The sequence below is a fragment of the Triturus cristatus genome, chromosome 1_2 (assembly GCF_964204655.1).
Source record: "Triturus cristatus chromosome 1_2, aTriCri1.1, whole genome shotgun sequence".
Lineage (NCBI taxonomy): Eukaryota > Metazoa > Chordata > Amphibia > Caudata > Salamandridae > Triturus > Triturus cristatus.
The window spans coordinates 134,018,721-134,045,129 of record NC_140580.1 but is presented as its reverse complement, the minus strand read 5'-3'; the positions used below and the strand labels follow the sequence as shown (position 1 = coordinate 134,045,129).

At 46.1% G+C, this 26,409-nt stretch overlaps 1 protein-coding gene across 1 annotated transcript in view; it reads left to right on the top strand.

Annotated features, from left to right (window-relative positions):
- Positions 1-26,409, top strand: part of ATRNL1 (attractin like 1) — a 2,333,760-nt gene that overhangs the window by 2,134,244 nt on the left and 173,107 nt on the right. The window contains exon 28 of the mRNA XM_085603276.1: positions 17,675-17,789. Within this exon, the coding sequence (XP_085459402.1) occupies positions 17,675-17,789 (115 nt within the window). The remainder of the gene's footprint in view (positions 1-17,674; positions 17,790-26,409) is intronic.

The window sequence follows — 26,409 nt, the reverse complement described above, 5'->3', positions numbered from 1 at the left end:
TCGCAAGAACGATGATACTCCAGTGCCAAGCGGGAGCTACCCTACAAATCACCCATGAGGCTACTGACACCCATCCTCCCGGAAGACATTTATCCCGTCTGCAAAGGAACCGCAGCGTCAATCAATCAATCAGGGCATTTATAAAGCGCACTACTCACCCGGAGGGTCTCAAGGCGCTAGGGGGAGGGGGGGGGGGTCCGTTACTGCTCGAACAGCCAAGTCTTGAGCTGCTTCCTGAAGGCGAGGTGGTCTTGGGTCAGGCGGAGGCGGGTCGAGAGGGAGTTCCAGGTCTTGGCGGCCAGGTAGGAGAAGGACTGTCCTCCAGTGGTGGCTCTTCGGATGCGGGGGACGGCTGCGAGGGCGTGGCCGGACGATCGGAGCTGACGAGTGGGAGTGTAGAAGTTGAGGTGGCTGTTGAGGTATCTTGGGCCTTGGTTGTGTAGGGCTTTGTGTGCGTGGGTAAGGAGGCGGAAGGAGATTCTCTTGTTGACCGGAAGCCAGTGCAGGTCTCTCAGGTGGCCGGAGATGTGGCTGTGTCGGGGGATGTCGAGGATGAGTCTTGCTGAGGCGTTCTGGATCCGCTGGAGTCTCTTCTGGAGCTTGGCGGTGGTTCCGGCGTAGAGGGCGTTGCCGTAGTCCAGTCGGCTGGTGACGAGGGCCTGGGTGACCGTCTTCCTGGTCTCGGTGGGGATCCACCGGAAGATCTTACGTAGCATGCGGAGGATGTTGAAGCATGTCGAGGAGACGGCGTTGACTTGTCTGGTCATGGAGAGGGAGGAGTCCAAGATGAAGCCCAGGTTGCGTGCGTGGTCTGTTGGTTTGGGTGCGCTGCCCAGTGCGGGGGGCCACCAGGAGTTGTCCCAGGCGGAGGGTGAGGAGCCCAGGATGAGAACTTCCGTCTTGTCTGCGTTCAGTTTCAGGCGGCTGTTCATCATCCACTCTGCTACCTCTTTCATCCCTTCGTGTAGGTTGGCTCTGGCGGTGGCGGGGTCGTTGGTGAGGGAGAGGATCAGCTGGGTGTCGTCGGCGTAGGAGATGATGTTGAGGTTGTGTTGGCGTGCGATGGCCGCAAGGGGGCTCATGTAGGCATTGAAGAGGGTGGGGCTGAGCGAGGAGCCTTGAGGAACGCCGCAGATGACTTTGGTGGCTTCTGATTTGAACGGGGGTAGGCGGACTCTCTGTGTCATTCCGGCGAGGAAGGAGATGATCCACTCTAGTGCCTTCTCCCGGATTCCGATGTTGCTGAGGCGCTGCACTAGGATGCGGTGGCAGACAGTGTCGAACGCTGCGGAGAGGTCCAGGAGGATGAGGGCCGCTGTTTCTCCGTTGTCAAGCGGGTCTCGGATGTCGTCAGTAGCTGCGATGAGTGCGGTCTCCGTGCTGTGGTTGGCTCGGAAGCCAGACTGCGAGCGGTCGAGGGATCCGTTCGTTTCGAGGAAGGTGGCCAGCTGTTTGTTGACGGTCTTCTCGATGACTTTGGCTGGAAACGGGAGGAGCGAGATGGGTCGGTAGTTTTTTAGTTCGGTGGGGTCCGCTGATGGTTTCTTCAGTAGAGCGCTGAGTTCGGCGTGCTTCCAGCTCTCTGGAAATGTGGCGGTGTCAAAGGAGGTGCTGATGATGTCCCGCAGCTGGGGTGCGATTACGGCGTCGGCTTTGTAGAAGACGTGGTGCGGGCAGGGGTCCGTTGGAGATCCGGAGTGGATGGAGTTCATCGTACGGATGGTGTCTTCGGTGGTGATTGGGGTCCAGGCGCGGACGATGGCGGTGGGGGGCGTTGGTGCAGTCGTGGGGTGCGTTGGTTGTGTGCTGAAGCTGTTGTGTATGTCTGCGATCTTGTTGTAGAAGTAGGAGGCGAGGGAGTTGCTGAGGTCTTGGGATGGGGTGATGTCTTTGTTTCCGGCGTTGGGGTTGGAGAGCTCTTTGACGATGTTGAAGAGTTCCTTGCTGTTGTGTGCGTTGTTGTCCAGTCGTGCCTTGAATGCGATTTTCTTGGTGGCGTGGATCAGTTGGTGGTGTTTTCGGGTGGCGAGCTTGAGGGTGGTCATGTTGTCTGTTGTTCGGTCTATGCGCCAGGCTCTCTCGAGGGCTCGGCAGTTCTTCTTGGAGCTCTTGAGTTCGTCGGTGAACCAGGGTGCTCTTCTGCTGCCAGATCTGCTAGGCGGGGTCCTCAGTGGGGCGAGGTCGTCTGCGCAGTTGCTGATCCACTTCGTGAGGTTGATGGCGGCCTGGCTGGGGTTCGCTGAGCTGGGGGGTGGGTCCTGGCTCAGGGATGCGGCGAGCTGTTCTGCTGTGATCTTGTTCCAGCTTCTGCGTGCAGCCTGTTGCTGGTGGTGGTGGGTCGTGGTTCTTCTGAAGCTGAAGTGGACGCAGCTGTGGTCCGTCCAGTGGAGTCCGGTGGCGTGGCTGATGACGATGTCCTTGCTGGATGAGAAGACGGCATCGAGTGTGTGTCCCGCGTAGTGGGTGGGGGTGGTCACCAGCTGCTTGAGACCAAGGTTGGCGAGGTTGTCCAGCAGGGTGGTGGTGTTGTGGTCGTTGTTGTTCTCCAGGTGGAAGTTGAGGTCCCTCAGGAGGATGTAGTCAGCGGAGGGGAGGGCGTGCGGGCTGATGAAGTCGGCGATGTCTTCGCTGAATTGTGTGCGAGGTCCCGGTGGTCTGTAGGTGAGGGTGCCTCTGAGGGTGGTTTTGGGGTCGGTGTGGATCTGGAAATGCAGGTGTTCGGCGGTTGTGAGGGTGTCTTCGGTGTTGGTCGAGATGCGGATGGTTTTCTTGTGGACGATGGCGATGCCTCCTCCCGTCTGGTTGGCGCGGTCCCTCCGGGTGATCTTGTATCCGTCCGGGATGGCGATGGCGATGTCGGGCGCTGAGGAGGCGTTCATCCAGGTTTCCGTGAGGAAGGCAACGTCTGGGGAGGTGGTGTTGAGGAGGTTCCAGAGATCGATGGCGTGTCTGTGGACGGAGCGGGTGTTGAGCAGGATGCACTTCAGGTGGTTGCTGCTGGGGGTCGGCTTGGCGGGTGCCGTGCAGGTCCGGAGGCAGGTGAACTTGCAGGTTCGGCAGGTGAAGGGTCCGTGGGTGCGTGTCGGTGTGGCTTGGTAACATGCCGGGGTTCGGCCGGTGTTGGGGAGCCAACTGAAGAGAAGGGGTCTGGTTTATATAGGATAACAAAGATATACTGAGTGCCCTATAAATATTCCCTTCCAGCTTAAACACAGGTCAGTTCAAACGCTTGGGAGGATTGAGACTGAAATGGAAGAGAACAAGGAAATGAGCTCTACTTGAACCTCTCGCCCCTGTCTTGCCATCAAAACACAGTCATGTCCATACACACTCCCAGACTAAGATAGACTGAGATAGACCTCTTGCTCGGGAATAGGCCTCTGACACACTCCCAGACTATGCTTGTTCTTTCTCATTCTCACTCTTGTATCTTTCATCTCATCCGTTCACCTTCATCTCTCTGGAGTTACTTTTAATCTCCATCTCTCATTCTCAGCCACCTTTCCCCCACAGCCTCTCTTTGGTTTTCTTTCACCGCACACCCTTAAGTTTGTTTGGCTTTCATCTCAAGATAGCTCCTTCTCTAGTCCCTTGCTTCTCTCTCACCCCTGCTTTCCTCTTCCCCTCACCTCTGCCTCTGGCAGACCCACTGTCGCCCCCATCGCTCGTCCACATCTGGACAGTTCACGGAATCCAGTCATACATACCACAAGGAAGAGGATAAGAACTGAGACAATGTAATGAAGATGAATTGTCATGCAGAGTAAACTGTTAATTTGTGAAATTGAGCTTAATTCGGTGACTGATGGAAGCAGTGCCCTGCCGTATGGCAAAATGACATCATTGTGATTAATGCCATGAATGACAAAGCGGCTGTGACTGCGCTGAGGCTTTGTCGCAATAGAGCTGTTTGCTGCGTGTGGCTGAATGCCTGGTGACCATAATTATGAATGCTTTATATGCTAACAAAGTGTCTCTGTGCAGAAACTGACGTGGTTGATAACATAAGTGCTCCAAAGTTACTATAACAGTGGTGTATAATCCTCACTGGCCTTGTCACAAAAAACATACATCCCATTTTTTGGCCTCAAGTGCTTGTAAATGCATGCAAACATAGTCTGCCTGTTATTCATTTATAGCTTTTACTGTTAATGTTTGTGATTGTTGCTTTCTGTATTCTTCAGCAGGATTGTATCTTTTTATTGTTGTCATTCAATGCCATTCTTTTATAAGATGTCTTTTTTTTTCCATTGCCCCAATATTGGGAGGAAAGACATATGAGCAAAAGGTAGATTGTTGGCTGTGGGACTAGGAAACATGTGGCCTCATCTAGTATTTCCCACTTGATCTCACTGAGTGATCCTGGGAAAATTCGCTCGTCCTCCTATAGAACAGTTCCCTTACCATTGAACCCTGGGAGTGATTAGACGCACGTTAAATACATCTACTAAGTGCTACATGAAAAAACTAAATAGGGTGTTAGGGTGCTGATCTTTGGGGATAGTGTCACTAACTCAATAGCAATCGTGCCAAACATGGAGTGTGGTTGCTTGTATTCCCTCCTGTAGCCCAGGATGTACTGTTCCCAGGAGGAACAAGGTTAGTAGTGATTTGTATAAGGCGGGCTTTCTAGAGTGGCATGACGGGCGAAAAATGATGGACTAGAATGTGACAACAAGCGATCACCAGTGACTAAGATTAATTCAAGCATTCTATCCATCACTTGTTCTCTGTTGTAGTTGATGCCCTAAATGTGACGGGTGTGCCTGGATGTAGGCCCGGTCTTCATTGGGCCATGGGACTCAAGCTGCACCCTAATGAAGAGGCCCAAATAGGCTAAAACTGGTCTGAGGTTGTTTATGCTCCTTTGTGGAGGGGGCTTCAATTGGCAGCTTAGAATGAACTGTTCCGTGATGAGCAGGGTTAGTTCTGTTTTGCATAGGGTGAGCTTCTGACTAGAGTGGCATGGAGGGTTTATAACGGAAATATGACCCTGAACGATCTCCAGTGGCTGACTTTAATTCCATCCTTCACCACCTTGTTTGTTGTAGTTGATGCCCTAAATGTGACAGGTGTGGCCTGACATGGGTCTGGTGCTCACTGAACCATGGGACTCAAGCTGCACCTTCCTGAAGAGGCACAGATAGGTCGAAACTGGTCTTGGGTTGTTCTTGTGCTCCTTTGTGGAGGGGGCTTCACCTGGCATTTTGGGATTGACTGTTCCATGACGAGCAGGGTCAGTTCTCATTTGCATGGGGCGAGCTTCTGTCTAGAGTGGGATGGTGGTTGAACAACTGGAATGCAGCCCTGAATGATTGCCAGTGGCTAACATAAATTCAAGCATTCCATCCATCACCTTTTTTTAGTCACTGTCAGCAGTTGTGAAGGGCTGGTGACTGTATTGCTTGAGCTTACATGTTTCTTGTTGGTTGGTGCAACAGGTAGTGAGCCCAGGTGCCTTGCCCCATGTTCTTTATTTATGTTGCAGGATCTGATATTCAAATGAAGCGGTTCTGTTGCACAGGGATGCATTGACCTCTGAAAGATACCATTCCTGGGGGCTGTATTAGTGCTTTCTATTCCACCTTATTACTAGCTGTCTGTAATGGGCATTAAAATGTTAGCTCTCCTAAGCCTGTATTATGTAAGGAAGGCACTGTGCCCAGCGAATCCCTTCCATAAAAGTGAAATTGGGAGGATTCAGGAGACTTCGGTTACTTTCTGAAGACCACTTTGAGACATACACCAAAAACAACAGAAAAAGGCTAGCAGCTCCATTCAGGCATCTCCTTACCTGTTGTATTATCTGAGAATGTACTTAGTCCCAGCTTTGTCCCAAACCAGAGCATTGTCAGTCAGCTCTTGTAACACGCATCCTGCTCTAAGGAGTCTGTTGCAAGTAAGCCATGATGCATTTACACATTATGTTCTGACTTGGAGTCCAGTGAGATTTGTTCAATCAACAATATTGAACTTAATAAATGGATTAATAGGGTCCTAATGACCTGTAGAGACTGTAAAAGAACAAGCATTGGCAAAGTCGATTGCTCACCTAAGAACACCAGGTGCATAACTTTTAGCTTTGCCTATGTTTGTGTTGGCCTCACACATTATTTTTAATAATTTACTGTTTGGAAATGACTGTTGGCCATCTGGAAAGGTAATTTAAACAAGCATTGGCATAGCCAATAGGTCTCGCCTTTGGGACCTTATAAGTGTTTAGCCATGCAACAGTTGCATAACTAAACACTTATAAGGTCCCAAAAGCGAGACCTATTGGCTATGCCAATGCTTGTTTTAACTGCTGCAATCTATTGAAGCCTCACGGAGAACATCAAAGTGGCCCTGCGGCCGCGAAAGTGAGCGATCGCGATCAAACATCCGCAAAAGTGAAAGTAATCGCGGAAAAGCGCGACGTGCGCGCCCACGCACATGCACTGTAGCTCTAGGCTGGCCTGGTAGCACTTTTTGGATCCCTCACAAAATGTCTCTCCAGACCAGCGCATGCGCTGGGTCAGGCGAGACCTAAAAAAAACATACAAGGTGGTTGCCTGTGCGTCAGCATAAATGCACATGCTTGGGTGGTCATAAAGGAATGCTTTTTGTTTTAGTTTAGGGTAAACATTCTAAGATGGCCACTAATGCACCAGCATCCAAGATGGGTGATTACCATTTTCAGGTGCCAAAGCAAGAAATAAAATGTGTGTCATGCCATGCAAATCAATTGAAGCAAGCGGCCCATTTATGTGCTTTCGTCACCAAGGATGATCTTTGGACGGATAGGAGTCGAGAATGGAAAGCAGGGAGCGCAGTGACCCAAGAGATCATCAGTAGGATTTTGAGGCAGGTAAAAATAGGCCCTCATTATTGGACTGAAAGAACTTCTAGGATGAGAAAGGACGCAGAATGATGAGAGAGCCCGTCACTGGCGGGCTACTGTGAAATGTGATTGAACAATGTCTAACTAAGGGGGTGGCTTGAAGAGAAAGATCACCAAAAGCCGGTAGTTTGAAATTGGCTAACCCAAACCCGCTCTAAGCACTTTACACATTGAGATACACTCTACCTGTCGACTACAGACCGCATTAATTTTCAAAAGTAGCAGCAAACCAGTGCTCATTCAATGGGCACATGGTATATGTGCCCATCGAATGACCACTGGTTTACTGCTTTACCCCATACCGTGCAGTAATCGCCATTTCCTTTTTAAAAATGAAAGAGAATGCTTAGCAATGAAAGCTGTGGTCTGACATGAGGGCTAGCAAAGACTGCAATTACATTTCAAGGAGCTTTGGTTGGAGTGCAGTGTTAAAAGTCTCTCAGCCAGGAGCCGGACACATGATAAATGAATAGGTATTTGCATTTCCGTTAATATTTTAGCTCGCTATCAACTCAGTATTTGTGCTGGCTGTCACAGCTTAGATTCTCCTTGTCAAAATACTTATTGCGGCTGGCAGGGGGAACATGGCCGCATTACTCCTTAATTCCTCGAGTCAATTTCCTAATTGCTCTGCTGGCATGCGAGAGCGGCGCGCGCGTCGCGACGTACGTGATCTATGGATCCTGCGCCATAATGCTGTACTTTTGAAAATGAAATGCGCTGCTTCCAGAGGTGGGGCCATATAGCAGGCAGGCCTGCTTTCCAGTGTGCCTGCGCCAATGAAGCTCTCCTCAGGGGCGGGGAAAGGCCACGCCCTGCAGGGCCTCGAACGCAGTGAAAGAGTTCAAAGGTTGGTTAAGAACGTGCCTTGTTGTAAGTCACCGATGCTGGCACATGAGGAGGTGTGAGGCCCTGTAGTGTATGGGGATGATGAGCGAATGTGCAAGGGTAGGAATCCATCTTCCTTTACCAACAGTTTCTTTTTACGATTTCTTTTTTTAAATCAGCGCCCAGGACCACTCAGAAGCATATGACCTGCTGGTGCGAACACTTCTCTGAATATAATTTTGTTCATAAACTGTTGACTCTAAGCTTATAAGGAGACAGATGTTTGGCTTTGTGTAACTCACATTATACGAACTATCTGTGGTTGCCATTCTCAGAAAGCTCTACCCAAATTTGTAGGTGCTGAAAATTTGCATAGAATTATGCATTTGGTAAACCTATAAATTCAGGCTTACTTTCGAAAACAATACCTTTTATAATCATACATTGCACACAGGTATATTTACAGTGTAAGTTTTTGCACAGCTGTGCCTTGTCACCGCTTAAATTGTACAGCCATACATTATACTGAAATGTTGTAAAGAATCAGATATTGCACAACTATTTGTATCTCTGTGATACACACTGTACTCCTAAATGTTGGGCAGCCATGTGTTGTACATCTGTGCATTCTATACTCAAATGTTGCGCACCCATATGGTGTGTCCTATATACTGGGCAGCAATAAATTCTACAGTCATATTTTGTACAGCCATGCAGTATCACTGGATTATACAGCCATGCATTGTAGATGTACACTGAGCACCTACATGGTGTACACATCTATTATACAGCTGTATCTGGTACATTAACATGTTCTACAGCCATACGTTCAGTCATACATTGCAGAGCAATGCATTTTAGAACTGTAGCGGGGAGCCTAAAAGGTTTCATAGCTCTGCTCTCTGCCTCTAGGCACTAGGTGTGTTGGTGGCGGTGGGTGACAAGGCATCAGGTATTTAAATATTTGGGGAGTGGAGGGAATGCAAAGGGTGGTAGGGCTGGATGGCAGAACACAAGGTATCTATAACATGATGTTGTGGGGGTTACAAAGGGAAGGTGTTATTGAGCCGGACTTTTCTACCCCTGCGATGCTCAGCCGAACAGGTGAAGAGGGTGTGGGGTGCCATACAGAACATGTTCATGGTTTGCGGTGAATAAAGGGGATGTTTTTCCCCTCGGGATTCGGAGCAGCTCCTTCGACATCTCTAACTTCACTCCTGTTTTCTATTCTTCGATTTCGCCCAGAAGTCCCCAATGAAAACACAAACAGGTTTTTCCCTGGTGCCCTGCTATAATTCTAAGTCCTGTAACATGACATTTGTAAAGGGCAGCACTGCCACCTGGGCTGCCACCTGGCCAGCGTCTTACTATGTCCATACCCGTAAAAAAAGGGGAAAAGCAGAGAAATCTGGTATTTTTTTCTCATTTGAAATATAAACCTTTAAGAAAAGTATCTGACAGCTACCTAATAATGTAAAATTGAGTATGACAGCAAACAGAGGAGTAATTGTACTATTGCAAATGAATACTTATAACTTTTTGCTAATTCTTTTCACCTACCAGCTCTTGGCCACGGCAAAACTTATAAAAATGCTAGTTATCCCCCCCCTCCCCCCCATATATGTGTCAAATCTAGCTGCTGCTTCTTCTGCCTCATAGCACTCAAAGTTGCCCATTTGGGAGCTTGACATTTATATTCCCATTCCTAGTACACCAGTATAATTTTCACTCATGCATTGTACAGCTACACATTGTCCCGCTGTGCTTCATACAGACATATAGCGGATGCCAAAGTATGGTACACCACAACAGTGTGCAGCATAAGTAGACCCTCACATTCAAATGTGCAGTCATACATAGCAGTTTCCTCATCCCTCATGTTGTATATTGATACATTGTAAAGACATTTATTGACTAATGCTAGACCATGCATTGTACTTTAACCAGTGGTCAAAGTGGGTGGGTTCGGAGGTACATGACGTACCCATACTTTTTTGATTTAAGGAAAACAGTTCTTCTACTTTCTATGAAAAGATAACTGTCTTGGGACAGTTAATTCTGACCACTAAAGTGCTTCAGCTGAAGTTTAAGACAGGGAGTCACCTGTGCTGTGAAACCAAGGGAGCAGCAGACAGCCAAACAAGCCTTAATGCCAGGGTGCCTGCTTGCCTGAAAGAAATGTAAATGTGCGCAACGAGTTAATCTGCAATTGTAAAGGGAACGTGGAAGCCGGGATTGACTTTAATGAATGGGATCACTTGACACTTCCTGATGACACACATTTATTATTTTTGAGTGGTAGGTAAAGGAGTTACCAGCTGACCTGTGCAGTCTGTGCTTTTTAAAGATGTGTTACACAGGCCCTTGCCCTGCAGGGGCCTGTGTCAGTGGCTAGGCCCCAAAAGAAAGTGGAGGTGTTGGGGAGGCAGGGGGGATGGACGGAGAATTTAGAGGAAAATAATAATTTTCGCCTCGATCCTTAAATCCCAGCAGTCTCTGAGAAGGCACAGGCTCCCCATCCAATCCAGAAGCTGCTCCCATGCTGAGAGCAGCGCCAGGATTGGTCTGAGCCAGTGGTGTAACACAGGCCCCTCATCACAATACTATGGCTGGAGAACTCCTGATTGAGTCCGGAGGGGGCCCCTATACATACATTGCAGGGGGGCTGTTTGGTTACAGACACAGACCTTCAAAAAAGTACAATAGTGCAGTTCCCACTGATTAACATAACTTGCATTTATTTTACATTTAAGCTGTGTGTGTGTTTTTTATATGTACATACCTGAAGGTGAAAGATCAAAAAAAGTTACAGATTATTTTTTGGAGCTACGCCTTTGACCCTGACCCATCTTATTCGCCCCACCCCCATTGTGCACAGCATCACAGTTCCCTTACTTTTTTATGCACTTCGACAGCTGACTTTAACACGTCGTGCTGGTACACGCCGTGTACAGTCGCGAGCTCGGAATGCTGCTGTTATTCTGCCCACTGGCAGAGGTGGAAGCAGGGTGTTGTACTCCATGTGCCCAGCAGGGGTCATGAGCTGCTACGCGCGTCTTGCCTCGACACGGTTCTTGGACCTGAAGTGCACACCGAGCTGAAGAAAGCCGAAAGCACAGTAGGCCATGTGCGGGTCTTTTACACTGGCCTTATGATCGCCTCCGAATATGTTCCTATTTCGAAAAACGAATTATCCTGAAATAGTTTCTCTAAACAAATTTAGCTGAGGGGGTCGTCGGCCCTCTCTCTTTGCTCTGTTAGCGGCCGGGGTAATGAGCCGTGCAATTGGCTGCGTGACTGCAGCGATCGTGTTTACCATCGAACAGCGGGTGGAATGAACGGCGGGTCCGCGCGGGACCATCTCGCCAGGTCTCGACAAGTCAAGCTGCCCGCCTGGCTCCGCGGTGGCAATGCCATTTACAGCAGGCCGCGTGTTCCGTCCCGCGGCGCGCCGCAACTACTAATGCATGGATGACTGCGGGAGCACGGCAGGCGATCGAGTACAGCTGACTCACCGAGGCTCCGAGTCAGGACAATTAGTGAGTGGGCTTGACTGAGCGCCACAGCCACGAGACGACACAATAAAACCCAGTGCTACAGTATTTGTACGTTATATGTGGCCGCCTTTTCAAAGTACAGCATGCCATCGGAACACCACCTTTCCCGTCCTGGGCTGCCCTTTACAAATGAATGCCACCAGCTGCTGCAGTCCAGTGAAAACAAGACCACTCACTCAAGCAGATTATTTTGCAAACGAAATCAGTCTAGAAAGTTGTCACATACACGGGGTGTCATTTGGTCACCTTTCTCTTATGCCTCTGACCAATCATTAAGCAGATTAGTGGCATATAGTGCACTTTACTGACCCTACATTACCCATTTGAATGGTCAAGAACATGTAAGATGGACTCCAAGTCAAGTTTACTTTCAAAATCAAGAAAGCTGTTCTGGGGCTTATGGTTAAACTGTACCAGCACACATCAGACAGTGTGGTAAAGGGGTTTACTGAACAAACTGTTTGTCCTAGTGTCTCAATGCAAAAGACGGTATCCAAATTACCAATTCTTCTCTTGGAGATTTTTCAGGGGTGTCCAAAAAGGTGCACGAGGGCTGTATCCATGCCGAATTTCCAGGAGGATAAATAACCACAGGGAATGATACCGAGTCCACCGGGGAGCCTCAGAGGCCCAACCTCTAGGAGCACTGTTAAATAGCCAGGGAGTACAATATGGAGCCCGCCCAGGAGGGCCAGAGGCCCTACTCCTTCGACACACATCTACATAACTAAAGAATACTCCATGGAGTGCACGCAACAAAGGCCCGAGCCCTGGATGCAGCAGTATAAGCCACCAGGGTATGCATGAGTACCGTACTGCGCTTTGGAGCCCACATGGAAGTGAGTGATGCTGGTGAAGCGCACTGATAACAAGAGGTCCGTCCATCAGTGGAAGTCATGTGCTACAAGAGTCTAGGCAGCGTCATGGATGCTGCGATGGTCCACGTCCGCCAGTGACCGTGGCTCTGGTCCATCAGTGCATCTCTCTGATGTATCTTCCTTGTAAATAAGCTGCCGTCTCCTACACAGCCCTCCAGTTTTTTTAAGTTGTGCTCTTTTTACGCTTCCTCAGCCCTACAAGAGAGCTCGGTGTCCTCTGCAGGCAGCAATGACTTCCATTTCAGCTCCTCTGCATTGTCACTTAAGGATTCATTAAGCAGTCGACAATTACAGGGAGATCCCTGTGGCGCCTTACTTGTCACCTCGTTTTCCTTATTATTAACAGTGTTTACCATCACTCCCCAAGTGCTTTCGCAGAGTCAGCTGTAGCCCAATTTAACAAAGTAAGAATATAGTAATTTATTGCTTGCTTTCTACCTCGCGCCTCCACAGAGTCTCCTGTTTTGTAGTACTGTAAATACGAGGTGTCACTGCCACACTTCCCAGTCATACGCAGGTTAATGGTCTCATGAAGATGCATAGTCAAGTTTAGCCTGCAGGGGTTCAAAACTATGACGTGGACATAAAGCTCTGCAGTGAGGGCTTAAATCATTGGCCTATCTGTAATATCCTCAGGTCATGTTAATATGTTCCCTTTCATCCTGTACCTAGCTGCTCAGCCAGTGTGAGTGTTCCGCGTAGAATGTTAGTGTGAGTGGAATGCTTGGGTGCCTGTGTGTGTGTGAGACAGTTGGGAAGATGGGCTGAGCAGCTAGGAGGCTGCGCTGGTGGGGTTTGCTGTATATACATCTAAGAACCTAATAAACTTCATCTACTTCTACCTGGCAACGTCTCCAGTGTCTACTTGTACCTCCTGAACACATGGGACCAGCCCACTACATTTTTGGCGACGAGGATGGGATACAAATCCACGTGTGCAAAGCACAATGGATTAGCACTTATCCCTTCCTAGGGATGGGAGTGGGTTTTTAGTCCCATGACCCCACGTTCACAGTTACTTACTTTTGGAATGGGTTTCAGCCCCATTTCCAGTTTAAAGGGGGTGTTAGTCCCACCTTTGTTATTTTGGTGTTGGGTGTCAGTCCCTTCACTTCTATGTACGTTGTCATGTGTGTGGATATTCATCTTTTGATGCCACACTGTGCTGCATCTGTTTTCCCATGCTGCACAAGTCCTTGGGTGTTAGTCCCATGTGATGTAATCTGTACATTTGGGTGTCAGTCCCAAACTTTGTTTTTTATTTTTCACTTGGGTTTTAGTCCCACAGTTTTCCTCACATGAGGGGTGGCGTATGGTGTTTTCGCCGCAGTCTTCTCACGTGAAGAGTACTTCCTTGAGTGTCGTTCCACCCATTGTATTCTAGTCTGGGTTAAGTTTACCCTCTTGTCATGTGTGTTATGCTCACTTGTTGTATGTGAGCTCTTCTTATATTTTTATTTGTTCACTATTAAAGGAGGAGGATGGTGTTAGTGTGTTTTTCTATCCTTTCCTCCTTAGTGTGTCTGTTTTCCCTCTCGTGATGTATTTCACCATGCATCCCTGGGCTTATGGACTGTTTTAATCTTTTGGACATTTCTGTGTATAATTGTTTTCATTTTAGTTTGGGTCCTAATAATTTTCAGTGTAAAAGGGAGAGGATGTGTAATATCCTCAGGTCATGTTAATATGTTCCCTTTCATCCTGTACCTAGCTGCTCAGCCAGTGTGAGTGTTCCGCGTAGAATGTTAATGTAAGTCAAATGCTTGGGTGCCTGTGTGTGTGTGAGGCAGTTGGGAAGATGGGCTGAGCAGCTAGGAGGCTGCTCCTGGTGAGATTTGCTGTATATACATCTAAGAACTTAATAAACTTCATCTACTTCTACCTGGCCACGTCTACAGCATCTACTTGTACCTCCTGAACACATGGGACCAGCCCACTACACTATCTTACCAACATGGCTCCCATCCATTGACTGCTCAACTCATTTATAAGTCACCCTTTACTGTGTAAGTATGAAGATGACAACACACACCCTGTATTAAATGACTCCAAACAAAGGTGTTGTCCACTGCTCCATGTGATGCACTGCCAAATAGACCTCATCTGTACTCATTGGCCTGGTATTCCATGGACGCCGTCCAAGCAGTTCACTTCCACCCTGGCACAAACATGTCCAACTAATTGATGCTATATTTCGCCATGATAATCCTCCATGTATGTTTGTCTAAGACTAGCCTAGTCTAGTAAGTGACGCTGCATTCAATTAAATAACAACAAGGCCTGTCAGAAGGCTACATGTGTCAGCTTTGTGTTTTCTCTTTCTGTGCTGCTAGGCAGGCTTACAGGCGTTTGGAACCTTATTTCTAACTGTGATGGCGACACTTGTCTCGGTCACTTCCGTTAGTGACTCTTACTAGCAGCTTGACTGTGACTCAAGCAACAAAATAAGAGAAGCTCACGTGGCTTTAAATAGTCCAGAGGCGCATTAGCCCAGTCTCACTTTTACCTAATTGCACAATTTCACCTGTAAACCTTAATTGGAATGCGAATGTCTGCTTTCAAAAAGATATGCCGCTCTATCAGACAGACTTAACATTGCATTACACCCTGGGTTAGTGAGATCTTGGTTGGCTTGACACTCCCTGTAAAACGACAGCAAATGTTGGACTCTAATGTCTCGATCATCGTGTTTCTAGCTAAATTAAAGGATGTGTGCGGCCTAAAAGAGGCCAGAGGCAAATTGAGTGGACCCCGATCTAGTCCCATGGGATGAGGAATGCGCTTTGTACCTCAGATGTTGGTGACGGAAGAAAGGAAGACAGTAGGAAGCAGTGAGGAAACAGGGCAAGGAGTCTGAACAGGGCAGTATTCTGACATCAGGAGGTGAGCATTCAGTGAGAGAAACCTGAACAGAAAACTTCCGGGAAGCAGACCGGGTGAGAGGAAGGCCAGGGTTGCGCCAGGAAAGAATGGAAGGTGTTGGGTCACCGGGCACCTCTTTTGTAATCCAAAAAAAATTGGGATTCACCACGATTTCATCCGTGTAGATCTAAAAGAATTTGAAGCAGCACTAGTCGAATCTACTGCATCTAAACATGGTCTGTGACCCAGATTCGTCTGGGATCAAACCTTCACTGCAAGCAGGTGGAACTGAAAACTTCTACTGAATGTGCCTGATGTACAGCAGCAGGCTAAGGTTGTAGCAATATGTCCCAGCAGGCCTGCTTGTGCAGACAAAGACATCGCTTTAGTGTAAGACTAGGTCTGGCCCTATTCTTCGAGCTACTGGACAGCCCGCAGAGACCTGCAAATGCAGAGGCATTATTCAGAAGTCACTGGACCAATTGCTGTGCACTGTATAGTGTGATTAGGTTAGAGGAGGCGGGGTCAGCTATTTCTAAGGTAAGCATGACTACGAGGAATAATCTAAATTATTAGCTAGAGTTCAGGTGTTTGTCAGAAGTATGCTTCACCATATGTTTATTTTGTGAAATAATGTGTGATAGTTGTAGGACATCATCACAGTGGAACATTGCCGAATTTGAGGTTCGAGGAGGCATGCCACCTAAGTTTCCAGTAATGTAACCAAAGAAACAGTTTTTGTTCCTGTAGAAGCAGTGATCTTCATCATACAGTGACCATTTTGCACTCTGCTGCTTAGGTTTCTTTACTGACCGAAGTCCATATATGGGATGCTACTTTACACTTGGGTAACATCAGAGTGGATTTCATCCCCCCCATTGTCTTAACTTAATATTTCGCTGGTCACAAGCTCATGTAGCTATAACATTTTCCCGATTTACCTTGGTCTAGCATCAGTATCTCCCAGTGAATCTGTGCTCGATTATTTCTGCCTTTGTGAGAAATTCCATTAGTTTCCCATCACCGATGGCCACGTGCTTCAACTGTCATTGTCAGCTATCTTCTTTTCCCCATTTTTGTGAAGTGGGGTAGCATCTGTCACTGCCAGGAATTCTGGAATTGTTCATGTGACTTTTAAATTATAGAGCCAGGTTCCTAGAGATGCAGCCGCCGCCCCCCGCTTCTGAGCGGCTTTAATAGCCCTGAGTGCCCCCCACCTCCAGTGCCCCAAGCACCCCCGAGTAAGCAAGCTCCGGCAGTGTTGTGTCCTAGCTCCCTCCTCAGCTCCATGTATTCCTCTGGCTCTCATCTGGTGCCCCTCTTCGGGCTCTCTGTCTCCAATATTAAAAAAAAGTATTAGTTCAAGGGTTTAGCTTTTCAAACTGGTTCCGCCTATAATTGTTTTTTTTTACTTATTTATTTTTGGTTCCAACGGTCTTCAAGACCACACCTATGCCATAAGGGGTTTTTGGGGTGTTTTACATAATAATCTGCCTCGACCCTGACCTTGATATCGCACTCTCACCAATATGCTTAAAATAGTCTTTTCCCCTTTGCTGCCGGCATTCAGGCATTTATCCATTTGAGTACCTTTACCTTCCTGGCCACATTTACTGCCTCTCTCTCCTTAGATTTATGCCCCTGGAAATTGATGACGCCCCTACTTTGACGCCGTTCATTTCTTTGCTAGAGATGTTGGAGGGTGTATTTCAGCATCATTGTTTTTGTGGCTCTAAAAGTGCAAATACAGCCATAAAAATGAATTGCATGATAGAGGCACAAAAAAGGACACTTCCTCAAAGATCATGTCACATGCACGTGTCATTGCGAAAGAGCACAACAGTCCTGTACAGTGAGTTCCAAGATATGTTGTAATGCAGCTAGAGAAATATCATGAAAACCTGATCCCTGCAAAGTAGGACACAATCCCAACTGCGCTGTTGACTGAACATTGTCCAACTCCTGTATCGCAGTGAGTGCACGCAGAGCCTCTCTTTCAGTGTTTTAACAGGGACACTTAGGATGAACAAGAAACAATTGACTGCATAGAGCATAGAGTAGAAGGGCCTGTAATTGACCACATAGAGCATTGAGTAGAAGGGCCTGTAATTGACCGCATAGAGCATTGAGTAGAAGGGCCTGTAATTGACCGCATAGAGCATTGAGTAGAAGGGCCTGTAATTGACTGCATTGAGTAGAAGGGCCTGTACTTGACCGCATAGAGCATTGAGTAGAAGGGCCTGTAATTGACCGCATAGAGCATTGAGTAGAAGGGCCTGTAATTGATGCATTGAGTAGAAGGGCCTGTACTTGACCGCATAGAGCATTGAGTAGAAGGGCCTGTAATTGACCGCATAGAGCATTGAGTAGAAGGGCCTGTAATTGACCGCATAGAGCATTGAGTAGAAGGGCCTGTAATTGACTGCATTGAGTAGAAGGGCCTGTACTTGACCGCATAGAGCATTGAGTAGAAGGGCCTGTAATTGACCGCATAGAGCATTGAGTAGAAGGGCCTGTAATTGACCGCATAGAGCATTGAGTAGAAGGGCCTGTAATTGACCGCATAGAGCATCGAGTAGAAGGGCCTGTACACTAACTGTGTTAGCTACATGCATGCCAGTCTACTGACTTACACACATGACTTCATGGAGTAATTCTCTTTCTTTCAGGGTGTTCCAAAGCCTATTGCGATCGAGCCATGTTCTGGCAACAAAGCAGCGGTCCTTACTGTCTTTCTTTGTCTCCCGAGAGGTCCGTCAGGCGTTCCTCCACCTGGACAATCCGGTAAGAAATCTTCTTTTTGTATTAAGAGTATAGATTGTCACTGATAATCGATCAATAAAGTGTGGTGTGCTCTTGCAGAAGGCCACAGATGCGTCCTCTGACTGGCATTGGAGGTGAAAGTGTATGCCTAGCTCTACTTTAAAAAGGTTGGGCGAAGTGTCTTTCCCAGTTCTAGGTTCTGTACCTACAGAGCAGAAGGGGCAATACCCAAACTCCCGCTAGAACGTTTCTGGGTATACTAGAAAAAAATGATATTTTAGTTTTACCTATTCCTTCTCTCAAGAATCTAGAGCAGGCTCCACCAGGTCGGAGATTTTTACTAAAACTGCACGGACTTGATTGTCCATTTTCCTGAAAAAGAGTATCAGAGATCTGATAGCCTTTGCTGAGGCCTTTTCTCACAAGAAAGTACAATTGATCAGTGCCAGTCTCCCAAAATTGCTGTGAAATCTGTAAGCATGATGATTGGTTAAAAGTGATGTACGATGCTGTAGAGGTGCACCTTCTACAATTTTATGGAGCATGAGAATAAAGCCTGGCACTTAGTCCTGTGAGCAGGTGAACAAGGCCTGGTACTTAGAACTTTGAGGAACAATCACATGTCTGTGCCAAGTAACCGTGATGGCTGATCTCGCAGTAGTCCTAGAATGCTCCTGGGTGTACTGGTGTAGCCTTCCATAATGCTGATAATAGACCCATACAAAGGAGTCAAATTGTAGTTGTGGGTGAATTTCCACCAGCTTGTTTCTGGGCATGAGATGGCATACCTCCTAGTCTAGATCCTACTCCAAGCTGAATGTGAAAGTTTTTCAGATCCTCGGCTGGTGGTCTTATCTGTCATGTCAAAAGCAGGATAACGACCTGTACAGAGTAGCGTCCAGAGAAAAAGTAGGTTTCTAGAGCAATATGAATGCTATAATGTGATGGGATAATCCGAACACTGGTTGAAATATGTTTTCCAAGTTTTGCTGCCAGGTTGGAAAAAAATGTCTTTCAAAATCTTATTCAACAGATAACTCAAGAGATGTTCAAGTCTTTATTTTTAGTCGTAAGATTCCTTGAAGATAGTGGAAAAATTAGCATATTGCTAAAATCTCAGTGACCCGAGCTGTGGTACATTTTGTGCATAAGGCAGAGTCATTTGAACTTTATTCATTCTGTTTCCTTTAATCAGTTCAAGCTCTTTGATCCTGAGATACAAAGTTGGAATGTGAAAGCCAGACAATTACCCTGCCTTCTCTATAACACTGTGCCATTCATGTTTTTAAATCAGATTCTAATAAATGCTAGCATACGTGGGTCTCGGCACAATGAAGCTTTTAATTAAACATTGATCCAATAAGAACATGTGCATAAATTGATGGGATGAGATGAATGATCTTCATGAATGAGAGCAGGTATTCTTGGTCAGACTCTACGTCAACATAACAAGATCAAATATATTGTCTGACAGGAATATTGTATCCTAAACGTCGCCTACAAAAACAACATAACATCGGATGAAGAATTTTTACTATTGACTCTAGTGGGGCTTTAATATTGAAAATGATAATTAGGGCACCATATTTCTTTCAGACGGTATTTTGGTTGCTGTTTTCTGGTAACATATTCGTGGTAACGTAGCTGAGCTTATTTGCCAGAGTTAGATGCTTATCTAGCAATACCCCCATTTTTTCCCGCTATTGTTTCAACTGTACACACGCTTTAGTGCCCACTTCTGGAGAACATGCCAGAAGGAGGCTAAAATGGTATCCATTGTTGAGTCATCATCCTAGTGACACGGTGGAGGTGATACTTTGTATCCTCCTTGTGGCCTGAGCAGACATATTTACAAATCAGAATTCTCAATTTTCTTGCACAATCCGCTCTTCATCATTCCTTTGTTAAACCCTCTTTTGTCCAGATCAGACAACTCGGTCATTAGGTCGGGCTACAAGCTTGACTTGTACAGGGGTGGCCTGTGGTAGTGTCACGAGACCGGGATCTAATTCTGGCTATTTCCTTTTAGCTATTTGATATGCTGCAGACCTATTTCCAAGGATCAGTGGAGCATGTTACACAGAAGTTTTTTTATAATGTTGCAGAAGCTTCTCAAAGATGAGATGCTCAGTGTGGACTATAGAACATCCGAATTCGAGATCCAAGAAGCAATGAGGACATGATTGGCTGGTTGAGCGAGTACTAGCAACACAATGTTTAGTTGTGTGTTTTTCTGAAAATTTATGTTAACCGCCATTTACAATTTGAGGCACAAATTGACAAAGTGATTTTCTCAGATGTGAGATTTTGATGGTCAAGTGCTGACTTTTGAGATTAGAGTTCAGGTCTCTATATTGCGGGAATCTCAACATAGCCCCATGATAATATTGTTTGATCCTGGGCAAATCACTCCTCTCCTTTAAGTCTGTTCTATTACTTCCTAATTTGGACGTGGTTGCACACAGGTTGATTACTGGTACTGAGCAGTCAGAATACAACAAAATCTGACTCCGCACATAGAAGCTGCAGCGAGGTGAAGAGCAAGCCCCACCAGCTCCTGTAGGCAGTGGTTTACAGCTTGGAGCAGGGCATGTCTGCCACCACCAATCTTACTTTTTTGCATTTTTAAGACACATTTCTCTTCTGTGTTTTATGGATAGTCAACTCTGCACTCTGCTTTCAGTACGAAGTGCTTCATAATCCCACTAGGCTCATGAAAAGGCACTGTAAACCTTTACATAAATACAACAGTAAAACTTTATTAGGGAAATGCATTGAGGGAACTGAGATAAAGTACTGAGAAATAAAACACGATGAGTTTGGTGTATGAGTTCAGATTATGACAGCTATAAAATCCATTCGTCATGTACAAGTGCATCAATTTCCATGACAGGTGCAGTGGAGAGACAGTTTGGTCCTGTCATGATCCAACCACAGAAAGCATGCGTACTTAGAAGTGCATATGTTCAAATTGGGCTTTTGACGCTAGTGACAAGTGCCCTTAAATTGTGATGAAATTGTACATGCCTCCAAAGAGTAGTTCTAGCACAGACATAGGTGGCCAATGTCAGATTAGAGTATGTGGAAGAAAAGTAAACTTGTGTGGTTTCAGGGGAATGCAGCATCACTATATAGCACCTCAGGGAGTTTAGAATTTTAAGAGCACTATGTTCTAGTTTTTTGCGCATTGCAAGACTGTTCTCTTCTTAAATTAGCAACAATATTCAAATACTTTGGCACCGTTTGGCGAATCTTCACTTAACTTTCCGAAAAAAAGTGTCATCAACCTCATCTCCTTCCTGGAAAGTTTCAGATGATCTGCAAAGTGGAGGCCAAGAAAAAGTGGGTGCAGGGTCCCGATACAGGTTTATCCCATGCAGTTTTCTATAGGAAAGTCAGCCACAGCTACTCCCAAAATGGCTGAATGGAATAACCCCAAATGGTAGAAAGCTAGACCCTAATCCAGAAAGCGTGCGTTCTGTGATTTGATGTGAAACCATTTGGTAGTTTTTGAGAAATTAAGGCTCAAAATGTATGTATATTTCACACCTCTGAGGATCCGTGATGGATCCGCAAGCTCAAGCAGATGTGATTGGCTGGCCACAACCTGAAGGAAAAGTTGCAGCCGCCATCTTAGGACATGGGGACCCGATGGTTGGTTGCTGCTCATGTTGATGGGCATCTTTATGTTAAAAAAAGCATAGAAATTCCCTCAAAAAACAAAGTTTAAGGAAAATCCACAGCTAGGAATTGTACTAAAACCATATTTCACATTTTTTCTACAACTTAGAAATTCACTGAAAAAGACGAAGGTTAGTAGACGTTATAGTTTGGTGAAAATGTCAGTTAAACATTACATCTTAAACTAACAAGACCACAGAAATCCACCAGCTATAGGTATCTCAGGCAACTATAGCTTGTGCTCTAAAGTAACTATAATTTGTGCTCTCACCATGCACTGCTTCTACCCTTGCATATTACATCACCCATGGCATGTTCTATGACTGCATTTGTAAGATCCCTAATAGCATCTGAAATTACACCACTGGTAATGTGGGTGGTGAGGGCGCGAGTGACATTTTCACCTAACTATAATGTCCCTTTAACCATTGTTTTTTCAGTAAATATTATATTGATATATTTACTCCAAAAAGTATTCCAGGAATCGGCCTGATGGCAAGAAAGATTTTCTAAATGTTATGATTCCTCTGTTTTTTGTGTGGGTTATTCATAGACTGCACACTTAACCCCACAGTGCAGCGGAGCGCTGTACATGCTAATAAAGTATGTTCCCTGCATGGGGTTTGCAGATGCATGCAGGGAACTTTTCTCAAAGCACAAGGGGGATTAAGTAAAGAGCGGGGTGGGGAGGTTTATTTTGAGACCTTTCGTAAGTGGATCATAGAGCAAGCATGAAGTGCAGACAGGATATTCCGTAGTCTTGGAGCATTAGGAAAAGTATGTCTGGCTCCATGTGCGTATTTGATGAAACTATGGACTTTCTTATCTCACCAATAAAGAGCAGTGGGTTGCATGTTTAACCTGGGGATTTGAGGTGAAGGCTTTGTAGAGCACTCTGCAGATGTTCATCCCTCCACACCCCTTCCCTCCGGTTTATAGTTTACTTTGTGTTGAATCAAATTGTACACACATTATGTTCCAATAATATGTAAATGTTGTCACATTGTAAAGTGCTCTAATGCCACTTGGTGAAATAGCGCCATAGAAGAACACAGAAAATAAATTTAAGAAATAGATTTGTGCCAGACAGTCATTTTCAAGGTGTTGCATAAGTTGCTACATGTAGAACAGTTTTTCAGAAGGGTCAAAAGGGTTGTATGGCTTTTTTTTGTATTCATGGCCTTTGAAGGATAAGCTGAAGTTATTGGAAAAGACTATCTGCACAAAGGAACGGACTCGGAGCGAAGCCATTCAATTTCATATACATAAGATATTTTAGAATTTGATATTGGAGCAGACCACCATATAAAGAATGAACTATATTGTCTGTAGGTTGAGCGTATGGAGTACATCCTGGTTTAGATGACGCCCAGATAAGATTCAAGTTGATCTCGCAGGCCAACAGCAATCTGAGAAATACCAGGGTGTTGTTAGAGTACGGGGGAAGAGCAGTACTTTTTGGCTGAGTAGTATTCTCAGGGGCTCTATGTAAAACGTAAATGCCTACAAGTGCTAGTTTACTTTGTGGAATGCCGTAGGTGAGAGGGGTATAGGGACAACTCTTGACATGTCTATTCAAGCAAATTGTTTGATGATAGTGGGTAAAACTTTGAAGAACATTTCTTCTAATGTTTTCCCATGAATAATAACATTAATGATGATACTACTATCAGTAGTGGTCATAATAACTAGCTGTTTTATTAAGTCCGGCTATTACAATGTTGTAGTTACTAAGCACTGTAAATAATAGGATGTTACTGTTATCTAGTTTAATGGCACTCACTTGCCCAACCTCATAGGGATGAAAGGATGATTTAGCCTTGTTGAGATTTGGACCCGAGTCAGACTGGTCCATTGACAATGGGACAGTGCCTTATGGGCTAGTCTTCCCAGATCACTCTGTGAGCTGATTCTTTTGCTCTTTGTGGACCTGCTTTATGGTCTGCTGGGCCGTTTTTACTATTGCTTTCTCTGATTTTAAAACTAAAATTTCCTGCAGCAAGGTCCGGTCCACGCAATCTTCCATACTTTGCAAAACATTTATACAGCGTACCTTTTCAAGTTCAAAACTGCCCTAATTTGCAAACACAGGAGCCATTCTAGCGATCTAATGCACTTTATTTTGGTGCTTGAACCTATTTTCTGTCCCAGTTTGACCCTGGTTTGAAGGTAAGATCTGCAGATCACAGCAGACACCGGCACTGACTGATATCTCACCGGGCCATCTTGGAATGCCTCCTGTAGTGCCAGGTGGTCCACTGTTCGAGAGGCCACTGATAGGCTGAAAGGTAGTAAGATGCAAGGCTCACCAGAGGCAGAGATCCAAAGATTATTGCCAGCTACCTGTGATGGTAGCAGTGGTGTCAAAACCCAGACAAATGAGACTGAAGTAAGTAATGAATGTCAGTGTGCTACTGGTTAGAGACTTCCTATTCAATGAAAAAGAGGCAGGTGATCTGTCAGGATTCATAGAGCTTGCTGGGGTAAAAGTTGGATTTTTGAGAGGTGAAAATACCTGGAAAGTGGGAAGCCTTCCTAATATCCACGAAGAGCAAGTGACTCGGGTAGACCTTTGATAACTAAAGAGGGGAGGATTTCCTCATTTTAAGGACTGTGATGCTTCAGTCAGTGCCTGCATTGTCAATGGTTAAAATGGATGCCAGGTGGAAGTAAGTTGTCAGTGAGATGACGTAGGTAGGGCACTCATACTGAAGGCCAGGGGCTACGCAGATAAATATATTTTTCTTGGCTAAGGAAACGTCCTAGTTTGAAGGTAGTTATTAATATTCGGCAGAATAATCAAGTGAGTTCCAAAGAGAGTGAGTGCACGTTGAGCATGGCCTCCTTGAGTTTCTTTACAAAAATTGTAGGGTGTAAAGTAAGTGTGCGGTGGTTCCCTGGATAAAGAATAAAGGTTGGCCAATGAGGAAAGCCTTGAATTTAGCTCTTCTTGTTAATAGCACTGAGGGCTGTCTAGAGACGTCCCTGCATGGCCACCCTTCTGAACTATTGGCCTGACATGTTTATTTTTTCTCCGTTCTCTGCCCTTCCCAGAACGGCTGAGCCTTCCTGCAGCATAACAAAAGGCAGAGGGTGGGTGGCCTCTGACTCCAGGCAGGTCAAGTGCAGGGCCATTAGGTAGCGCTTTCGCGTGCTAATGGCCCTGCGATAACAGAAGGGAGAGGGGAAATTCCTTTGTCCCCCGTGTCCCCCACTCCAAAATCTGGGGGGGATATATCCCCGCGTCCCCCACACTTCCTACGCCCATGGATGAGCCAGAATCATGTAGCTATTGAGGTGTTTTCTAGCAAAGGAGGAGGGGGCTGAGCAAGCAATAGTTACTGTGTCACGCGGCACTTTCCTCAGTCCAGAGTTCTTCAGGAAATCACTCCTGCTTAGAGTGGTCTGGTTCACCAGGCCCCTCGGCGTGTGCGTGCTTGGTACACGATTCCCCTATGTTTACAAATGTCTCATTTCCTGTTTGGAGGTACCTGCTGATTACTCTCTACAGCATCTGTAGTTTTTAGGTCTCGCCTGACCCAGCGCATGCGCTGGTCTGGCGAGACTTTTTGAGAGGGCTCCAAAAAGTGCTACCAGGCCAGCCTAGAGCTACAGTGCATGTGCGCGGGCGCGTGCGCCATGGTTGACCGCGATTACTTTCACTTTCGCGGCCCCACGGCCGCTTTGATGTTTGATCACGATCCCGATCACTTTCACGGCCGCTTGGCATAGCCAATAGATCTCGCTTTTGGGACCTTATAAGTATTTAGTTATGCAACTGTTGCATGGCTAAACACGTATAAGGTCCCAAAGGCGAGACCTATTGGCTATGCCAATGCTTGTTTTTTTTACTAAGGGGATGTTTGTTATCGGTGCCCACACACCTCTTAGATACTGACGATCATTCGCGTTAACGCTTTCCTCTGGTCTCCTAGCTTGTAAGATACCTGCTTGGGAACCCCTGAATGCGCTTTTAAGCCACCTGTGTTCTACTCTTATGCTGCTATTTTTTTTCAGACTGATGGTGTATTATTTTAATGTATTGCTGTGTGCTGTGTAACTTTGAGGAATCCGCGCTGTTTTAAATCAGTTTTAATAGCGTTTTCGTTTTATTATTTGTGCTGTGTGTTTGCCTTTACTTACCTACTTCGTATTGCTTCACACTTCCCTTCTGAGCCGCTTTCCGTTCCATCACAGCTGGTGCTGATTGTGTGGAGAAAGCTTTGGCTCTGTCCCCGCCCCCTCAGGGTGACGCTCTAGTTCCCTCGTGCCTACATAACCCATGCTGCAACGGACGCGCAGCGGATTAGATACTGACGATCATTCGCGTTAACGCTTTCCTCTGGTCTCCTAGCTTGTAAGATACCTGCTTGGGAACCCCTGAATGCGCTTTTAAGCCACCTGTGTTCTACTCTTATGCTGCTATTTTTTTTCAGACTGATGGTGTATTATTTTAATGTATTGCTGTGTGCTGTGTAACTTTGAGGAATCCGTGCTGTTTTAAATCAGTTTTAATAGCGTTTTCGTTTTATTATTTGTGCTGTGTGTTTGCCTTTACTTACCTACTTCGTATTGCTTCACACTTCCCTTCTGAGCCGCTTTCCGTTCCATCACAGCTGGTGCTGATTGTGTGGAGAAAGCTTTGGCTCTGTCCCCGCCCCCTCAGGGTGACGCTCTAGTTCCCTCGTGCCTACATAACCCATGCTGCAACGGACGCGCAGCGGATTAGATACTGACGATCATTCGCGTTAACGCTTTCCTCTGGTCTCCTAGCTTGTAAGATACCTGCTTGGGAACCCCTGAATGCGCTTTTAAGCCACCTGTGTTCTACTCTTATGCTGCTATTTTTTTTCAGACTGATGGTGTATTATTTTAATGTATTGCTGTGTGCTGTGTAACTTTGAGGAATCCGCGCTGTTTTAAATCAGTTTTAATAGCGTTTTCGTTTTATTATTTGTGC